This window comes from Mastomys coucha, unplaced genomic scaffold (assembly GCF_008632895.1).
Source record: "Mastomys coucha isolate ucsf_1 unplaced genomic scaffold, UCSF_Mcou_1 pScaffold14, whole genome shotgun sequence".
In the NCBI taxonomy this organism is placed as follows: domain Eukaryota; kingdom Metazoa; phylum Chordata; class Mammalia; order Rodentia; family Muridae; genus Mastomys; species Mastomys coucha.
Genome location: NW_022196896.1, coordinates 84,557,846 through 84,575,568, shown reverse-complemented (window position 1 = coordinate 84,575,568; position 17,723 = coordinate 84,557,846). Strand labels below are relative to the sequence as shown.

At 44.5% G+C, this 17,723-nt stretch overlaps 1 protein-coding gene across 1 annotated transcript in view; it reads right to left on the bottom strand.

Moving 5' to 3' along the window:
* Positions 1–380: 380 nt before the first annotated feature.
* LOC116088456 (aldehyde oxidase 4) overlaps positions 381–17,723 on the bottom strand; it is a 65,601-nt gene continuing 48,258 nt past the window's right edge. Inside the window, exons 22-35 of the mRNA XM_031367555.1 lie at positions 16,401–16,534; positions 15,254–15,341; positions 14,878–14,964; positions 14,540–14,731; positions 13,348–13,575; positions 11,726–11,821; positions 9,998–10,126; positions 6,154–6,228; positions 5,280–5,332; positions 4,728–4,842; positions 4,449–4,514; positions 3,649–3,834; positions 2,249–2,416; positions 381–1,228 (exon numbers count right to left, since the gene is read on the bottom strand). Coding sequence (XP_031223415.1) covers positions 1,175–1,228; positions 2,249–2,416; positions 3,649–3,834; positions 4,449–4,514; positions 4,728–4,842; positions 5,280–5,332; positions 6,154–6,228; positions 9,998–10,126; positions 11,726–11,821; positions 13,348–13,575; positions 14,540–14,731; positions 14,878–14,964; positions 15,254–15,341; positions 16,401–16,534 — 1,671 coding nt within the window. The 3' untranslated portion in view covers positions 381–1,174. The remainder of the gene's footprint in view (positions 1,229–2,248; positions 2,417–3,648; positions 3,835–4,448; positions 4,515–4,727; positions 4,843–5,279; positions 5,333–6,153; positions 6,229–9,997; positions 10,127–11,725; positions 11,822–13,347; positions 13,576–14,539; positions 14,732–14,877; positions 14,965–15,253; positions 15,342–16,400; positions 16,535–17,723) is intronic.

The following is a 17,723-nucleotide window of genomic DNA, read 5'->3' as shown; positions in this document are numbered from 1 at the left end:
CTTCCCAAGAAAGGCCCTAGGTTGCACTTCCTCGGGAAAAATCAATGTTAGATAGGCAGAACAGAACCAAAAGAGAAAGGAACTTTGTGAATTTTGTGTTCCTTTGGTGGTGAAAAGAAGAACTGGTTTTGATTTCATCTTCAGCCATTAAGCCAAAAAGCCAAAGACGTGAGTGGCCCTGGACTGACGCTTTGCTCAGTGTGGTTGCCTAGGCGAGGGAGACTGTATCGTGTACCCAGTTCACGGTGGAGGAGGAGTAGGTGAGGAAGTTTGTATCATGTACCTAGCTCATGGTAGGGGAGGGGTAGGTGGCATCTGGGAAAATTGGATGGTGTTTTAAATATGTTTTGTGTTGTTAAAACAAAACACCAGAGGCTTGGTACTTTATGAAGAAATGAGGTTTATTTTGGCTCATAGTTTAGAGGCTAGGTCACAAGACTGCCCATCTGGTGAGGACCTCCTTTCTGTCACAGTAGACGGCGTCACATACTAGAGATGCAACGGCTCACAGTGGCAGAGAGGAAGCCGGAGATGAGGAGGGGCTGAGCTTTCAGGAACTAGTCCATTCCTTTCTACCACCATTGAACCCTTACCAATGACCTCTCAATAGGCTTCACCTCTTACAGTTTCAACACTACCACCCTGGGAGCCAAGCTTCCAGGACACACCTTTGAAGACAAATGGTATTCGAACCTGTCTCCAGTTCCACATCCAGATTCCCTGAGCTCTTACTGCCTGCTCTTGTGATAGTATCTATACCACAGGGAGCGGCAGGCACTGCAAAGTGGGTTTCCCAGGTGTTAAGGTTTTGGGAGACTCCAGTCTACAAGGTTTTGAGACAGACAGTTCTGTTGTGTTTCAAGCATAGCTGCTTGAAACAAAATACAAGGAGGCCCTCCCGAGCTACCCCAGGTTAGCCAGGTTTAAAAACTCACCATGATGCATATTTTCAGGATAATAAAAACTAAATCAGAATTTCCAATTCTAAGTTTTGATACATGATTTTGTAAAAATCTGTATCTTAACATGTAATCACACAATAACCTAATCACAGAGAATAACTACAAACAGTAAAATCTTATTTGATAAACTCTAGTCAGCCCATATGCTGCTCTGGTTCGGGGCTAGTTTGATTCAGCTGTATGGTCTTTCTTCTTCTTAAAGACACAGGAGATTAAGACACATGGATGGACCATGGTGTGAATGTTGAAGGGTCGTCTCTGGGAATCTAAAAAAGATCAAAAGATAAAACAAAGTGTTATTCCACACACACAAAAAAAAACCTTTTATAATCTGAAGGCATTTAAAAACAGAGCAAGTTGATATTAAATTTTCTTTTTATTGTACATAATTTCTGTACCTATTTCAATCATTTAGTCCACATTTATCTTCACAATACTCATCTCATATAGATGTGCTTCTGTTTTTTTTTTTTTTTTTTTTTTTTTTTTTTTTTTTTTTTTTTGGGATAGGGTATTTCTGCCCAGCTTAGGCTGGCCTTGGATTTGTGATCTTCCTGTCTCAGCTTCCAAAGCCCTGGGCTAACAGGTCTATGTCTTCATGCTTGGATCCTGTCTTTTCTGGTTTGGTTTGGTGTCAGGGATGGAATGACTACGGGGCCTCTTGAATGCTATGCCCCAGCTCTTACCCTGATAAACTTCTCAAGTTTGGGATGACCTAGAGCCTCCGAGCAACACGGTAACCTCAAGGGCTCATCGTACTCTTGGGCTTGATACCCATGATTCATGTGGGCTGCAGGAGGCAGTACCATGGAGAGATGGTTTCTGGGACAGCGCTGGGTGTGATTTCTGCAGCTGGTGAGTAGAACAGTTTCCTATAGAGTGTGTGATAGCTCGGCATGGAGAGGCGTGCCCAGAGACTTGACAGTTTCATTTCAATTACTTCTATTAGCTTGCATAACAGATACTTTCAGCATAATTGAGCAGGCTACAGATCTTGTAAATGAGGCAATCAAAAGTCCACACCAATTGCATTTTGATAAAATATTTAAGCAGGCAGTCTACCATGTCCCTTTGCTATTAGCGTGCTGCTTCTTTAGAGTCTGAAACAATTAAGCCAACCTTTGAAGACCGTTGGAGCCATGTAGGGAACGGTGAGTGAAGGCAAAAGGAGACTTTTCATAGAAAAAGATGGACATGACCTGCCGCAGTGTTGTCATGGTTACAACACCCAAATCAAGAACATTGAAGTCCCTGGATGGGCTGAGGACAGTAGGGACTTTCCTTACCATGTCAGTGAACTTATCCGTACAAGCCATGCGAATCACTTCAGGGGTTGCTGGGCTATTCAAGGGGAAGATGTCGCTCAGCCCTCTCTCCTTGCGGGCAGTGGTCACTGCATCATATATGGCAAATAAAACTGAGGACCCCAGGAACATTCCGGCCTCACCCAATCCCTGAGAGAAGCATAAAAGGTTGTTAGGAAAGCAAAGTTCTTCAGGATTAACCTCACACACAAAGGTGTGTACACATGCACATGTACACGCAGGCACACACGCATGCCCTCATACACCTTCTCTGGCTTTATCACTCCTCAGAAGGAGTGTATCCAAGTAGCTGGAACTTGATCCCCCTCATAGTAATTTGTGAGTGGGGTTCTTTTGAGAATACCTGGTGAAGATACCATCTAGGGCGGCAGGCAGCTAAAGGCATGGATAATCCACATGTATGGGGATATCTACAGAGGTAAGAAGAGGAACTGAAATGCCCTTGGAGTTGGAGATCCTGGCTAGTTAAAGGCTGTGTGCTCCAGAGAGCATGAAGCCAACGCCACAAGAATCAGGGCATGGTGGTGCACGCCTTTAATCCCAGCACTTGGGAGGCAGAGGCAGGCAGATTTCTGAGTTTGAGGTCAGCCTGGTCTACAGAGTGAGCTCCAGGATAGCCAGGGCTATACAGAGAAACTCTGTCTCGAAAAACCAATAAATAAATAAATAAATAAATAAATAAATAATCAGTGACCAAGCAAAGCACTGGTGTGTTGCTTGCGGAAACCCCAGCCTGGCTTGGACGGGTATGGGAGAGCCTGCAGGAGGAGAGTTCAGAGCTGCTATGCTTTGCAGACAATGACGTAGTGACCCCAACGTAGTGGGGCAAGACACCCAGAGACTCCTCCGCACGCCTCACTGGATTTCGCTTTGTTTCAAGGTCCGGTGTGAAGACTCTACTCCGGTTTCTGGAGTTTGTGAGCAGCACCGCTCTACCTCCGGGATTTATGATTCAGAGGAGAAAGCAAATTCGTGCTTTACGATCTTCCGGCAGAGGGGCTGTGACGGGCTGACTTTTCTTTCCCTGTAAGCACACATTGAGGGCTTAACCTGTCAGTACCTAGGGATGTGGCTGCATCTGGAGATGAAGTCTTTTAAGAGGTGATTAGGCGATGAAGTGTTTCAGTTAGGCCCTTGTCCAGTGTGACAAGGACATAGTGGGTACAGGTGACTGACCATCAGCAAGCCAAAGAAAGTAGAACTCAGGAAACCAAGCCCGCAAGTGTGTCATTCGGGGACTTTCAGAAACCAGACTCACGTGGGACACAAATCTCTGTTTCAGCTACCCAGTCATGGTGTTTTTTGTTATGGACCAACTGATTTGTTCCCTACCAACGGACAGAGAGGTTGCAAACTCTTACCTTGGATGAGTAGATGGCTATGGGGTTTCGAGAGTGCACCAGAGTGACGTAGAACTCCTCTGGTATCTCTGTGACCGTGGGGATTTTGTAGTCATCTGGGCCCCGAGAATAGAGCACACCTTTTGGGGAGTATTTCAGCTCCTCTGTGGTGTAGAATCCCATGCCTTGGACAAAGGCTCCCTCCACCTGTGGGCACAGTTTTGTGGGTGAGAAGTCCATAATACTGCCTGGATAGATATTTTGGTGAGAATGAAAGCCGAGCTCTGAGGGGCGGCAAAGCCACTCTCAGACGCTCTGAGGCAGGGTCTCCTGAGTGTTGAGACCTGTTGTGGTGCTGTCTGTCATCGTGCCTGCTTCACTTGGGACCTCACATGTCTGACACTTGCCTTGTTACTGTTTCTAATCTAACTCATTCCTTCTCATCTCTAAGTCTGTATGGGTATTTTCCTCTGATTATTCTCACCTCTGCCTGGGAACTCTTATTCACCTTTCAAGTTCCACATGAACAGTGGCCACCTTTCTGAAACCCCTTCCCTCATTTCATAATTTGTTCCTTCCTTCCTTTACTACCTTCCTCCCCTTCCCTCTCTGCCTTCCTCCCTTCCTCTTCTTCCTTTCCTCTATCCTCCTCCTTCCCTCTCTCCCTCCCTCCTTGTCTCCATCTTCCTTCCCTTCCTCCTTCCTCTCTATCTTTTCAGATACAATTTTGCTATGTAGCCAAGGCTGACTACTCAAACTCAAACTCACAGTCTTTCTATAGATGGGATTGACAAGAGTCCCTATGGCCTGAAATCACATACCTGTCCAATATCCAGGGCAGGGTTAATGCTGAAGGCAGCATCCACGAAGATGTCGGTCCTCAGGAGCTGCACGGGGGGAGTAAATGTAAAACAGACAATGCCATTTACTTAAAAACTTTATTTTATTTTATTTTTATTAAGAAAAAAAAAAAACAAAACCAAAGATTATGTGGCTGTCCCTGGGTCTTTTGCTGGCAGGTTAAAATGGTTGCTATTTACAGACAGCACATGGGTGTTTGTTTGCTCCTGTGAAGGTGGGGCCTGCAAGCATCACTCTACCTTGTGAGCCCCCGTCAGACAGTCCACTTCAACCTCGGAGCAGGCTGCGCCGTAGACATAGTACGGGTAAGGGTCTCCTTCCTCCTTCTCCCAGTCCATGTTTGTCTGGTAGCCTCTGAGAAGGGGAGGAAGAGTGGAAAGAATGTCATCTTTGCTTCAGTGGGCTGGTCGTGACATGGCTGCAGGGGTCCTGAGATGACAGGGCGGATGGGCTGCAGGCAGTGTCCTCCCTGTAGTTTGGGGGCCTGCTCCCCTTCTCCCGTGAGGGACTGTAAGGTTGGGGCCTCAGGCGAACCTCAGCAGACTTGGGAATGGCCTGGTGGCTGACCCTGCCCCCCCACCCCCCTCAGGGCTTGGAGGATGGAGCTCTGGAACTATGGAGCTTCATGGCTGGCAATGGCTACAGGCAGAGGAGCTTCTGCATGCTTCTCCCCGCTCTCCCCTCTCTTCCTTTCCCACTGAAAGGATCCTCTGACCATAAATTAACACCAGGTAAACACGACTACTGCCCAAGTACAATACAAGTGAAAAGAAAAAAGAAAACTCATTTACTTGAAATATCCAGTGGCCGAGAGACTGATGGATTCTTCAAAGGCCTTCTTAACCTGAAAAAGATGATTTGTTTCAAAGAAATAGAAGGTTATGGAAAGTTAATAAACATACCGTCCATGCTGGGCTTTCTTCTTGCTTGCACCAAGGTCTGTGTTCATATTTACCCCTTGAAAGACTTACAGCACAGAGCATGCTTTGTGGTGGAGGGGCTTGGTGTATGGCTGCACTCTGTGCCTCTCACCACATGGGCCACACCATGTGGCTTCTTTATGATTTTTCACAGCATTGTTCTTTCAAATTAGCAAGGGGTCCTCCATTATGCAGGACCTGCAGTGCAGCTGGTCATGTGGCACAGGGGAGGAACCCCAGGAGTTGTACTTTAGAACTGGGGTACTACACTATGTTCTGTGGCACTGTGATACTAAGTAATGGCTCAGAAATGATGTCGGATCTCAGGGAACATACACACCTCTTATCAGTTTGAAAAAGTAGAAGAAAGCAGTAAGCTCTTGGATGTGTGCTGCACAACCAGTGCATGTGTTTAGGACTTTTACCTGTGTCCATGAATGCATGCATGTGTGTGTGTGCATGTGTGTGCATGCATGTGTGTGTGTGCATGTGTATGTGTGTGTGCATGTGTGTATGCACGCACGGGTGTGCGTGTGTGTGCATGTGTGCATGCATGTGTGTGTGCGCGTGTGTATGTGTGTGTATGTGCATATGTATGTGCATGTGTGCATGTATGCATGCACACATGTGTGTGCATGTGTGTATGCATTTGTGTGCATGTGTGTGCATGTGTGCATGCATATGTGTGCGTGTGTGCGCGAGCGCATTGCTTTTTCCTGGCTGGAGTAGTAAAGAGAGCACTCACCCATTCCTCCCATTTTCCTTTAGGGTTTTTCCTGATGATGGGTTGAAGACGGTTCAGAAGAATCTGGCAGGCATTCTGAAAAGCAAATGTTTAGGCAGACATCAGAACCAAAAGGCACAAAGAACAGCAACACGTTAACGATCCGGGAAGACTTTAATGGCGGCTGTTTTACAGACTTGTTTTTGTCTCTTGTAGGGTTTCTTAAATTTGATTAAGGTGTGGACTTCCTTCAGGAGAAAATGTCCTGCAGCACACAGGTCAGCAGTGTTGTTCAGATATGTACTAAGTAGGAGGCTCCTCAGAATTCTTGTAACTCTTTATGCCTATTTACACAAGGGAAATGATGCGTATTTGATTAGTGTGTAGACTGGTGCACACCAAATCAAATTCAAAATAGCAGCAATAACTTTAATTGAGATACTGTTTTCCTGGCCCTCTCTCCCTCTCCCTCCCCTTCTCTCTCTCTCTCTCTCTCTCTCTCTCTCTCTCCCCTCCCCCCCCTCTCTCTCTCTCTTTCTCTCTCTCTCTCTCTCTCTCTCTGTCTCCCAGGACCTCATTCTATAACCCTGCTGGCTTTCTACTGTGGTAATCCTCCTGTCTCGGTCCCTGAGTACTGGAACTGAATACTGGGACTACCATGGCTGGCTTATTTTAATTTTCTTGTCTTATATATATGTTGTGAATATTTTCTTTAAAGTGTTGTAATTTTATTTACGATATCTTACTGTATAGAGAGTTTGTGTTTTTAAAATAGATTTATTTTGTTTACATATGTAAATATGTGTCTGTGTGTATGTACACATATGTGTATGTGTGCGTACCAAGGCTGGAAGAGGGCCTGGATGTGCCGGAGCTGAAGCCACAGGTGGATTTGAGCCTCTCATTGTACTTACCAAATTCTAGTCCTCTGGAAGAGCAGCAAGCACCCTTGTCCAGTGAGCAGTGTTCCGGCCCCCAAGTTTATGTTTTTATGAAGCCAAATTTATCTACCTCTTTTTATGTCTGTGGTTTCTAAATTGAGATTTGCTTTGCAATAAAGATTTTCTAATGTCAAGGTCAGAAGAAAAAAAAAAACGTCTTTGTTAAAAAAGAAGAAAAAAGGGGGGAGGGGAAGCACTGGAGAGGTGGCTCAGAGGTTAGGAGCACGGGCTGCTCTTCCAGTGGACCCAAGTTCAATTCTCAGCAGCCACATGGCAGCTCACAGCTGTCTGTAGCTCCAGTCCTAGGGGGGGTCTGATACCTTTATACAGACATACATATTGTCAAAACACCAATGTATATGAAATAAAAATAAATACATTAAAAAGAAAAATGTAAAACTAAATACCAGATTAAAGAGATATATCAATTAAAAGATTTTTTTTGAGACAATATGTCTTGGTATGTAAACTTAGATATATCAATTAAAAAACCTTTTTTTTGTTTGAGACAATATGTCTTGGTATGTAAATTTAGTAGGCTTGAACTTATTGCTCTAGATCAGGTTGGCGTAGGACTCTTAGAGACCAGACTGCCTTTGCCTTTCCATTGCTGGGATTAAAGGGGCATGTCATCATTCCTGGCTTAAGAAGTATTTTAATGTTGGCTTTTTACTTTAGTGGAAGTTTTTATCTTATTTTCCTTTGTTTTTGAGACAGTGCCTCACTGTGCAGACCAGACTGGCCTTGCAAGAATCACAATACTTTAGCCACAGCCTCTGGGGTGTTGGGATTGTAGAAGTAAGCCACTATTACTGGCTCATACATATTTTTAAGAATATTGCATTTTATTTTTGTGTATGTGTTTTGTTTTCATTTGTGTATCATGTGCATACCTGGGTGTTCAGAAGAGGGCACTGGATTCTCTGGGATTAGAGTTACAGATGGTTGGGAGCTGTCATATGGGCACTGGGACTTGAACCTGTCAGTCAGTGCTCCTAACCACTGAGCCATCTCTCCAGATCCATCACACATTCTTTCTTTCTTTGTTCCTCTCTTTCTTTCTTTTTCTCTTTCTCTCTTCCTCTCTTTCTCTTCCTTCTCTCTCTCTCTCTCTCTCTCTCTCTCTCTCTCTCTCTCTCTCTCTCTCTCTCTCTCTCTCTCTAACTGAGACAGGGTTTCTCTGTGTAGTCTTGTCAATCCTGGTCCTTGCTCTGTAGACCAGGCTGGTCTTGAACTCAAAGGTCTGCCTGCCTTGTATCCTGAGTTCTGGGATTAAACATAGTTGACACTCCTGGCTCTTACACTTCTTTGAATTGTCTTAACTCAAAGTATATTTTGGCCCTAAATGTGGACAGAGAGATCTCATGATAACATTGCATCACAAAGTGGCCATTTTAATTTTAAAATAGTTGTTGAGTAGACTGTGGCTTAGTTGGTAGAATATCTGCTCAGCATACTGAAGCCCTGAATTTGACCCCAGCACCACACAAAACAAGGCTGCGGGTGTGTGGCTGACAGCAGCCTGGGGTCACGGAGCATCATGTTTGGGGCAGGCATGGCATTCCCCTGACCTTCAAGTCATTCTATGTCATGCCAACCTTGCAGCCTTCTCAGACTCCTGGGAAACAGCTCATTCCAAGGATGCCAACTGTGGCTAAATTCTTTCCCAATTTTATTATTAGCTGCCTCAGTAAAAGATAAAACTAGGAAGACAGAGCCACAGTGCAATGGATTCCCCTATCTGCCTTTACTTTGCTGTGTTTAATTTTTTTATCAACACCTGTTTTCCTCTTCTTCCTCCTTCCTCCCCCTCCTCTTTCTTCTCTTCCCTCTTCTTCCCTTCTCTTCCCCCTTCCCCACTCCCACTTCCTCTTCTCCTTCCTTCCCCGCAGAGGACTCTCCACACCTGCTAGATGTGTTTTTGCCAGAGCCAGCTGAGTCAGACTGGGTGTGAAAGGATCCTGCTGCACCTTTTCTGTAGTTTTGGGATCCAGAGAAAGAACTTAATTTTGTGTCAAAAGTGACCTGGCAATATCCACATGGTGCCTGAATTTTTTGCCTTAATGAATGTAGCCACCTACATATCCTAGCAAAACTGGAATTTCCCGGAGCACTTCCTTGGGCATTGGTTCCATGGTTGTTAAGAAGGATGAGATTAATTAAAATGCTTTTATGGTTAAACAAACTTAGCAAGAGCCCCAAGACAATGTTGAATAGGCACATTTACTGCAGGACTTGTCAGAGCCTTCAATATGCAGACATGTATCACAGGCCTCTTTGGCTGGGATGGGTGGGGAATGAAACTTTTCCCAAACACAATGACTAGAGAACCTTTGCTCTCCACCCAGCACTTCCTGGAAGCCCTGCCCCAGGGAGAACATTCTGGAAAACGTGCTTCCTATGATACACGGAGACACCTGGCAGTCTGGAAGCTTCCCTTCTCATCCAGGCACGGCTGTTGTGTAGAGCTGGCCATTGTGAGAGACTATTAGCCCCGTGAGTGCTTTTCTAGAGCTTGGGAGTAGAAAGGAAGGAGGTGATGGCTGTAGTTCACTAATAGTTCTTTGATGGGGGTGATATTTATATCCTCAGTTTTCCACAAAAGGAGATGGGTTCCTGAGAGGTTAGTTGTTTGGCCCAAACTCTTTATGAAACCAAGATGGCACTTCCCCCACATTGCTCTTCTGTGCTGGGTGAGAGGGAGAGACTTTCTGACCCAAGACAAAGGGAGCTTGTTGCAACAGAACATGGGTTAAGGTCAGCAGTAGCCCATGCCGCAGAAGCACAGAACAGCTCAGCCTGAACTTGCTGAGTGCACCAGAGCTATGCCTCCCTTCCCCTCTGTCTTATTCTCCATAAAAGAGCAAGTGTAAGAAGAGCTCCTCTCCACTGTGGTTGGGGCCGAGAAATGAAAGACAGATCACCTGTACAGCCTTGCCATTGATATCCGCTCCCATGGAGCCCGCGGTGAAGAGGGCGTTGGGCACTGTGATGGTGCTCGTTTCAGAAAAGTGCACGTACGACTTGGGTATGTTGAGTTCTCTACTGACTACCTGCCAGATGCAGAAGAAGAAACACAGTGTTTACTTCACCGACTAAGCCCCGTTCCGAGTGAAGAAAACCTTACCTTCTAGAACTGAGCAGGAAGCCTGACTGTCCTGCTCCAGGAACAGATGCTCAGTTTGGGTTGTAAACAGCACGTCAAGGACACACTTCTTTTTGTAGACAGATGGTGAAGTAAACGGCCTTTTGTGTGCCTTCTTTTGTAGAAGCCACGCAATTGGCGTGGCTGCTCGGCATGCAGGGTTAGAGGGCAGGAGGAGGCCAGCTTGGAGGGCTGGGGTTTCTGGGTCACTCACACCCTCTCTGCCCAGTCTACAGACGGTTCAGCGGGGTGTTTTCTACAGGGACGACTTACAGGCTTAGGGTTGTAAAGAAGTATGGCAGAGAGGGCCCAAGAGCTTTGTGAGGTTTCTTAGTTCTAAGAACCTGATCAAATGTTATTTATTTTTAAAGAGTTGGTCTTTTCTCTGTTTCTCATTGAGAAGCTGTTTTTTTAATTGCATTTTTCATTTTTAATTGCATTTAATTGCATTTTTAATGCATTTTTGATATGCATTAGAAACAAACAAACAAATGAAAAAATAAATAAACCATGTTTTAGGACTGGCAAGATGACGCTGGGTAAGGGTGCCTACTGCCAACGTAGATAGCCCACCGGGTGGAAGAGGAAAGAGAATACAACTCCCCTCCCCGAACCCCCTCCGCCCCCAGACATACACACACACAGATACACAAGTACACAGACACAAAGTAAATACAAGAAAGTCAGTGTTAACATACATAGCGGTGCTTGTCATGTGTGTTTGTATACATGTCTTTATACTATGGTCTCATCTGTCCCCCTCCTATATGCACTTTTAATTCAAATGTCATATTCAACAATTGTAATTTCATATTAACAAAAAGAAACAAAAATTTTCTATTGCAATGATCTTGTAGAGTAGTAAAGAAATATTTTGAGTTAGTCTACATAACAGTGGGCAGCCATGTGAATGGATTCATTAAATAAGACTGTAGATTCCTTTTTTTCCCCTTCGCACACTGTTTACTTCAGAACAGAAGGGTGCTTGGTTTGCCCAAACCTGAAAGCAGGTTGGCATCTGTGCCTACAGTGAGCTCAGGTTTAAGCCTCATAGAGTGTGAACCCTCAAGAGCTTAAGTCTTGTCATGTGAAACATTCATTTCTACTTGAGGATCTGAATGAATACATTATTGCTCTGAGTCATTACCATGAATTTTAAAAGTGTCTTTTTATGGGTGGTAACTGGAATCCCCTCATCTTCCACAAAACAAAACAAAACAAAATACCCAAAAAACACCTCAAAACAAAACAAAACAAGCAAGCAAACAAAAACAAAAGCCATAGACTCGATGCTTTTGGTGCAGGAGGAATGGTAGCGCATTTCCTCAGTTCTGGCTTGCCTTCTCTCACTGCCTTGTGGTTTTTGCATTCCTGACATCAGCATGAGTCTTACATTTGGCTTGTGTGTTCGGTGTGTGGGATCTCTGTGACTCGACATGGGAATAACTGGCCTGTTGCCTGCATGATCCACACGCTTCACAGTGGAGAACAGGAACACTGGTCTCACCTGAATCATCTTGGTGTGCAGGCCTTGTCCCAGCTCACAGCCACCATGGGTCAGCAGGACAGAGCCATCTAAGAAGATGTGGACCAGAGCAGCGGCCTGTGGGAAACAATCACCATGCTATGCTCAAAGACTGAGAGCCACATGCTGCAGGGAGTTCTCCCGAGGTTGTCAGAACTGCTTCCTTTGATTTAACCAATCTCTCATTTCTCATTGTGGATGAGCGAGCCACAGACAAACCCTTGCAAGACACCCTGGACCCAAAACCATCAACCTAGATGTGTGAATGTGTGTATTTTTTTTCTCCTCCCTCGGTCCCCAGCATCTGTCTCTTCAAGGGGTCAATCTGGACAATGTTTAATTTTTTTTTTCCTCTCTAGGTGTGGATATGGACTTAACACAACTGGAACCTACAAGAGTAAATTCCCAGGCACACCTTCTCCTGGATCCTGGAGGACTTGCAAGGACCTGGAGGTGGTTTTGGTTTTCAAAGGCTTTGAGAATGGTGGTAGGGGAGGAGGGTGTGCCCCAGTGTGGGTAATCCTGCTCAGCAACAGGCTGCTGGCGGAGCTGGCTACCTAGCTTTAACAAGCTCCCACATGATGTTGCTGATGACGAGGATTGGGATCCATTAACTGAATCTACATTCGTTAGTTTGTACATTAGTGACTTGAAGCCTAGAGATGGGAAACAGTTATCCACACCCAGATGCCTCGCATAATGGTGGTGGAGAGGAAAAGATAATGCCAGAGTTTGAAGTCCATGAAGAAGCAGCTATGGTGAAGTGAGAGAGGAGGCAAGAAAAGGATCTTTTTGTTCATACCAGTTTGCTCTTGAAACTTGGCCTGACACTGTTGAGGTTTGGTCTGTTGCTATGTATTGTAATGCTAAATACGGGTCCTGTTGATTCTCATGAGGACTTAAGTGATGCTAGGTAATCTTGTTCCCCAAGTTATCCCTGATTGGTAAATAAAAATGCCTATAGCCTATAGCTGGACAGAAGAGAGATAGGTGGAGTTTTGGTTCCTGGGCAGGGGTCTGAGGCAGGAAGAGATAGAGAAGGTAGAGGGAGGAGCTGATATGATGGGATAGGTGAGTCATGAAAACATGGCCATGAGGGCTGTCCAGTTGGAGATAAGAGCTGCCCAGATGAAACATGACAAATTATAACTTGGTGTTATTGATAAGGAAGTAGATTTAAATATCTGTCCAATTCTAGTACTTTAAAGGGTTATAATATATATAAAGGTTTTGTTTCTTTTATCTGGGAATTGAATGATCAAAGGTGGGGTGGAAACCCCCAATGGAGATGAAATATTTTCTACAACATGATATTCCAGAACTCATATTAGAGTGCAGCTACTCAGATGGGTCCCTCGGAGTAGGACCTTACTGTTGATGTTCTCCAAGATCCTAAATACTGCACCCTGAAGTCTGTCCTGATATCCATGGTTTCAGCCCTTGTTCTGCATCTATGCGCTCTCCTGCTAAAGGGAACCGTTCTTCATTTCTCGTGTCCTCCAAAGAAGACAACAAGGAACTCCCTTCCTTGTGCATGAGTCTTTTTTAAGAGAGCCAGCCCTTTGGAGAAAGGCTTTGAGGAAGGCCCCCCTCTTCCACCTCACCTGATTGTAGAAGGCTGTGGGGATTGCAACGCTAAACTTCATGGGGACAACAGCAAGCCCCCTCTTCTTCCAATAATTGTTTTTGTTAAATTCCTCGGCAGCCTTCTTCCTAGCAAAGAATGATGACTTCTCCAGACACTCCTTCCAGCATCTTCGCAAGGGCTCGGGATTAAATGTCTGCTTGTAGGCTGTCTTGCAGGTTCGCTTATACATGTTTATTTCTCTGATCTGAAAGGCAAGGACATGTGTACATCACATGTCTGATATGGAGGAAGTTTGTCTAAAAATACTTTTAGTATATAAACACATGTATATACATATGTGTATATATATATGTATATATATATATATGTATATATAAAATGACAACAGAAACTAATAGAAACTACTAATGAATACCTCATATGCCCCAGGCTTTAGATTAACTATTTCAGTGAGCTTCACAATAACCCTGAGAAACAGTAGGACAACTACTAGTCCTCTTATCAATTTGTCGGCCAAGGCAAAATTCTCCTGATTCAAATTCTTAATTACTCCCAGTCATCTCCACTTTTGAATACCCCTTGAGAGGACTGCACACACCAAGCAAGTGCTTGTCCAGCAAGTGACAAGTTGTTTGCACAAAAGGCTGTGATCCTCCCACCCCATTTCTGCCCTGGTGTAATTTCACACTGACTCTGGACTGACCCTGTGACTTGCTTTTGATGATTGGACCATACCTAGTGACACAGACAGAGACTTGACGAGCGTTTGTGGACTAGAGCATGCCACCTACCTGCTGCTCTTGGGGAAATCTGTGACACCCCTCCCCCAGGAGAATGAATCTGGCCTAGCTTACTGAAGGATGAACGACTATACAATAGACTTTACGGCTGATGCATAGTCAGAAAGGCTAGCCAAATATTCATCAGAAATGTCAGTAAAGAGAAATATCTAAATAAAGTGGTCTTGAACCATAGAGCTTCCAATGAGCTGGCCTAAGACCAGGAGAAGCCCCCGTGCAACCCACAGAATCCTAAGAAAGAGTATTACAGATGGGAGCTACCAGGTTTATTGGCTCACGTACTGCAATAGAAAGTGTTAACTGGTAATGGACAATGCATTTTATTTTCTTGAAACTGTATATAGAGATTGCAAGAGCTCAAGACACACACCAACCATTGTGTTTTACTAGCAGGTGCTAACTGCTCACCTCCTCGGGGAGTAAGTTACATTTAGACGCCACCGCAGCTATGTATGCTTCGACTACCACCGTAGCCTGAGGGAAGCCAAATCCTCTGAAAGCTGTGTTAGATGGCAAGTTTGTTTTGCAAGCCCTGCCCCGGCATCGGAAATTCGGAATATAATATGTATTTTCAGATTTCAGCACAACGAATTCTATCACCTGAATTAAAACAAAAATAACTCTGATCATGTATTCGGTGTTTCAAATTTTATGTTTAACTTAAACCTCTTGTGGAATTGGTTAAGGCAAATATTTATGTAGATGAAGAAAGGGCCACTTGGGCTTTTTGGAGAGGGTGTATTTACCATCTCAGATTCGTCAGGGGTGCATCCTCCATTAATGTAATATTCAACATCAGCAGCCTTGATCTCTCCATTATTCATGAACCCAATCTGCAGAGTGATAACAAGAAAGACGACTTTCTCAGCAGCCTTTTCCTGCAGACAAACTGTGCTGTGCACAAACACATCTGAGCTTATTGTCAACCTGTGCCAGGCTCATGCTTGGCTATGACAATCGCCAGAGAAGCACTGTCCTAGTACAGTCCAGGAGGGTCTGCCTAGGTGTAAAGAATGCTCTAATATCCCTTTTAAGGAGCGTGGAGCCAATGGTCTTTACTGCTGGTGGATTGACAGAGGACAGGCTCGCAGGCAGTTTGCTGAACTCCTGGGTCTCACTCACTTTGTATTTTGCCATGAGTGGGTGGCGGCCAGCTGTTATCAGCATGTCGTCACTTCGCCTTAGGATGAAGCGGATTGGGCGGCCAGTCCTGTGGGAAATGACTCAGTTAAAAAGCTGTAATCTTCATAAGGTTGTAGAGGCATAGAGAGGGAGGGGTCTCGAAGTAATTATCTCGGTGATTTTATATGCATAACAATATGCCTTAGATGACATTTGGAAGTAGTGGGGCATTGGGATTAAAATAGTTATTCTGGTTTAGTCAATTGAATATTTGTATATTATGATGATATAATATTTGGTTATAAATTATTTCCATCTTCCTTTCTCCTTCCTTCCTTCCTTCCTTCCTTCCTTCCTTCCTTCCTTTCTTTCTTCTTTCTTCCTTCCTTCCCTCTTTCCTTTTTTCCCTCCTTCCCCTCCCTCCTTCTTTCCTTCCTTCTCTTTTCTCTCTTGAGACAGGGTCTTATTATGTAGCCCAGGCTGGCCTGGAACTTTCAGAGATCAACTTGCCCGTCTCTGCCTCATGAATTCTGGAATTAAATTGCCTGGCTCTTTTTTATATTATATAAACAAGTTCCATGATCACTTTGCAGTTATAAGCATAGAAGGGTTTAGTTCCAAATTTCACTTTCAGACAGTAATAAGGGCATCAACATAGCTCTGAGAGGATTGCTGAGCCCCAGAGGTGGAGGCCTAATGCTCTGTAGACGTCAGTTTCCCCATAGGCAGACCCCTCCTGTAAAACGTTCATTTAGGACTCTGGTTTCTAGCCTCTGCGAAGCTGCTACGTTCACTTGGGGCAACCATTTCCACATCCTGGAGAATACAAATGAGATAAGATGCTCATAGATTCTCCTGCATCAGTAGGCTGATAAGTTAGCCTGAGTGGATGTTATCTTAGTAAGCTTTTTAGTTACAGGTTTCCTACTCAAATCTGCACTAGTATTGGCAGGCTTAGTGAACATTGCCTGGCAGCAACACACAGCTTACTAGGGGACAAGCTATCGTAAGGCTGATGCTCTGGCTAGCCTCCCATCCAGCCAGCTTCAGCTGAGCTGTAGGCCGAGGTGAGATGAGGGTGAAAGGGGTTGGAAGGACTCACACAGCTCAGACTACTGACATTACAATGGTCACCCCAACCCCTCACTTGTTGGCAGCCACAGCACAGACAGCTCCCAGTAGAGCAGGCTTGGTCACTTTGCCCCCAAATGCTCCTCCAGCTCTTTTCATGTGGCAGGCGATCCTGCTCCTTGGGACATTTAACGCTGCAGACACATATTCCTGCAAGAGAAAGCCCGCCAAGCCATGTAAGTGCGATTCTTGCCTGCTGTTCTTAGGCACAGTGGAATACTCTAGTCCAACGGATACTTCTGTTGATGAAATGTACAACCACCCTAGTCTAGTTTATACATCTCAGCATCCCCAGTATCGATCCATCAGGCAGCCATTCCTTGTTTCCTGTTAACTTCTTATCATACTGCAGCTGGGATTTGTGTCCATCTCTACTGATTTGTCACACAGCAGAACAATTCAACATGGAGTCATTGTGAATGGCTTCTTGCACTTAGCGTAACACTTTTCGAGGCCCTCTATCTGTGCATGACTGTATCTTGCTTTTTACAGCTAAATAATATTCCATTGTATGGAATGTACCAGTTTTTTCCTTCTCTTTTTTTCTTACTCATCCATTATTAGACATTGGGCTGTTTCTACTTTAGGAGAGCCTATAAGTAATGCAGATACAAACGCGTGCTTATGTCTTTAGAAATTAAAGATATTTAAATCAGCATATAAGGTATTAGATGTGTATAAGTCTTCACAGGCATGCTTTTATTTCTCTTGGCTACATACTTAGTCATAGACTGCTGGGTTTCATGGTCACTTTCTTTCTAGCATCCTGAGAAACTGAAAACTGGGCTACCGGTGATGTACTATTTCTTTTCTGTTTATTGGCAATTTATAGAGGCTCCAGTTTCTCTTCATTTTTACCAATACTTGCCTTTTTTGTTTTTTTGTTTTTTTTGTTTTTTGTTTTTCCAGACAGGGTTTCTCTGTGTAGCCCTGGCTGTCCTGGAGCTCACTCTGTAGACCAGGCTGGCCTCAAACTTAGAAATCCATCTGCCTCTGCCTCCCAAGTGCTGGGATTAAAGGCGTGCACCACCATTGCCTGACTGTCTTTTTTATTTTTATTTTTTTTTATTACAGTTATTTCTAGTAGGTGGTTGATTTTGGTTTCCCTGGCGACTGTTAATGATGGATGACTTACACTGAGGTTTTGTCTTTTACCGTCTGTTGAAATGTTAAGTGTGTACTGGGGGGCAAGACCTGGAGTCTGCACATAGCCCTTGGATCCCTGCTCCCAAGTTAATTGATTGGTGAATAAAGATGCTGACAATAGCTTAGTAGAAGAAAGATAGGCGGGGTGGAGTTTTGACAGGCCTGGGTCAGAGGAGAAATAACAGAAAGGAGA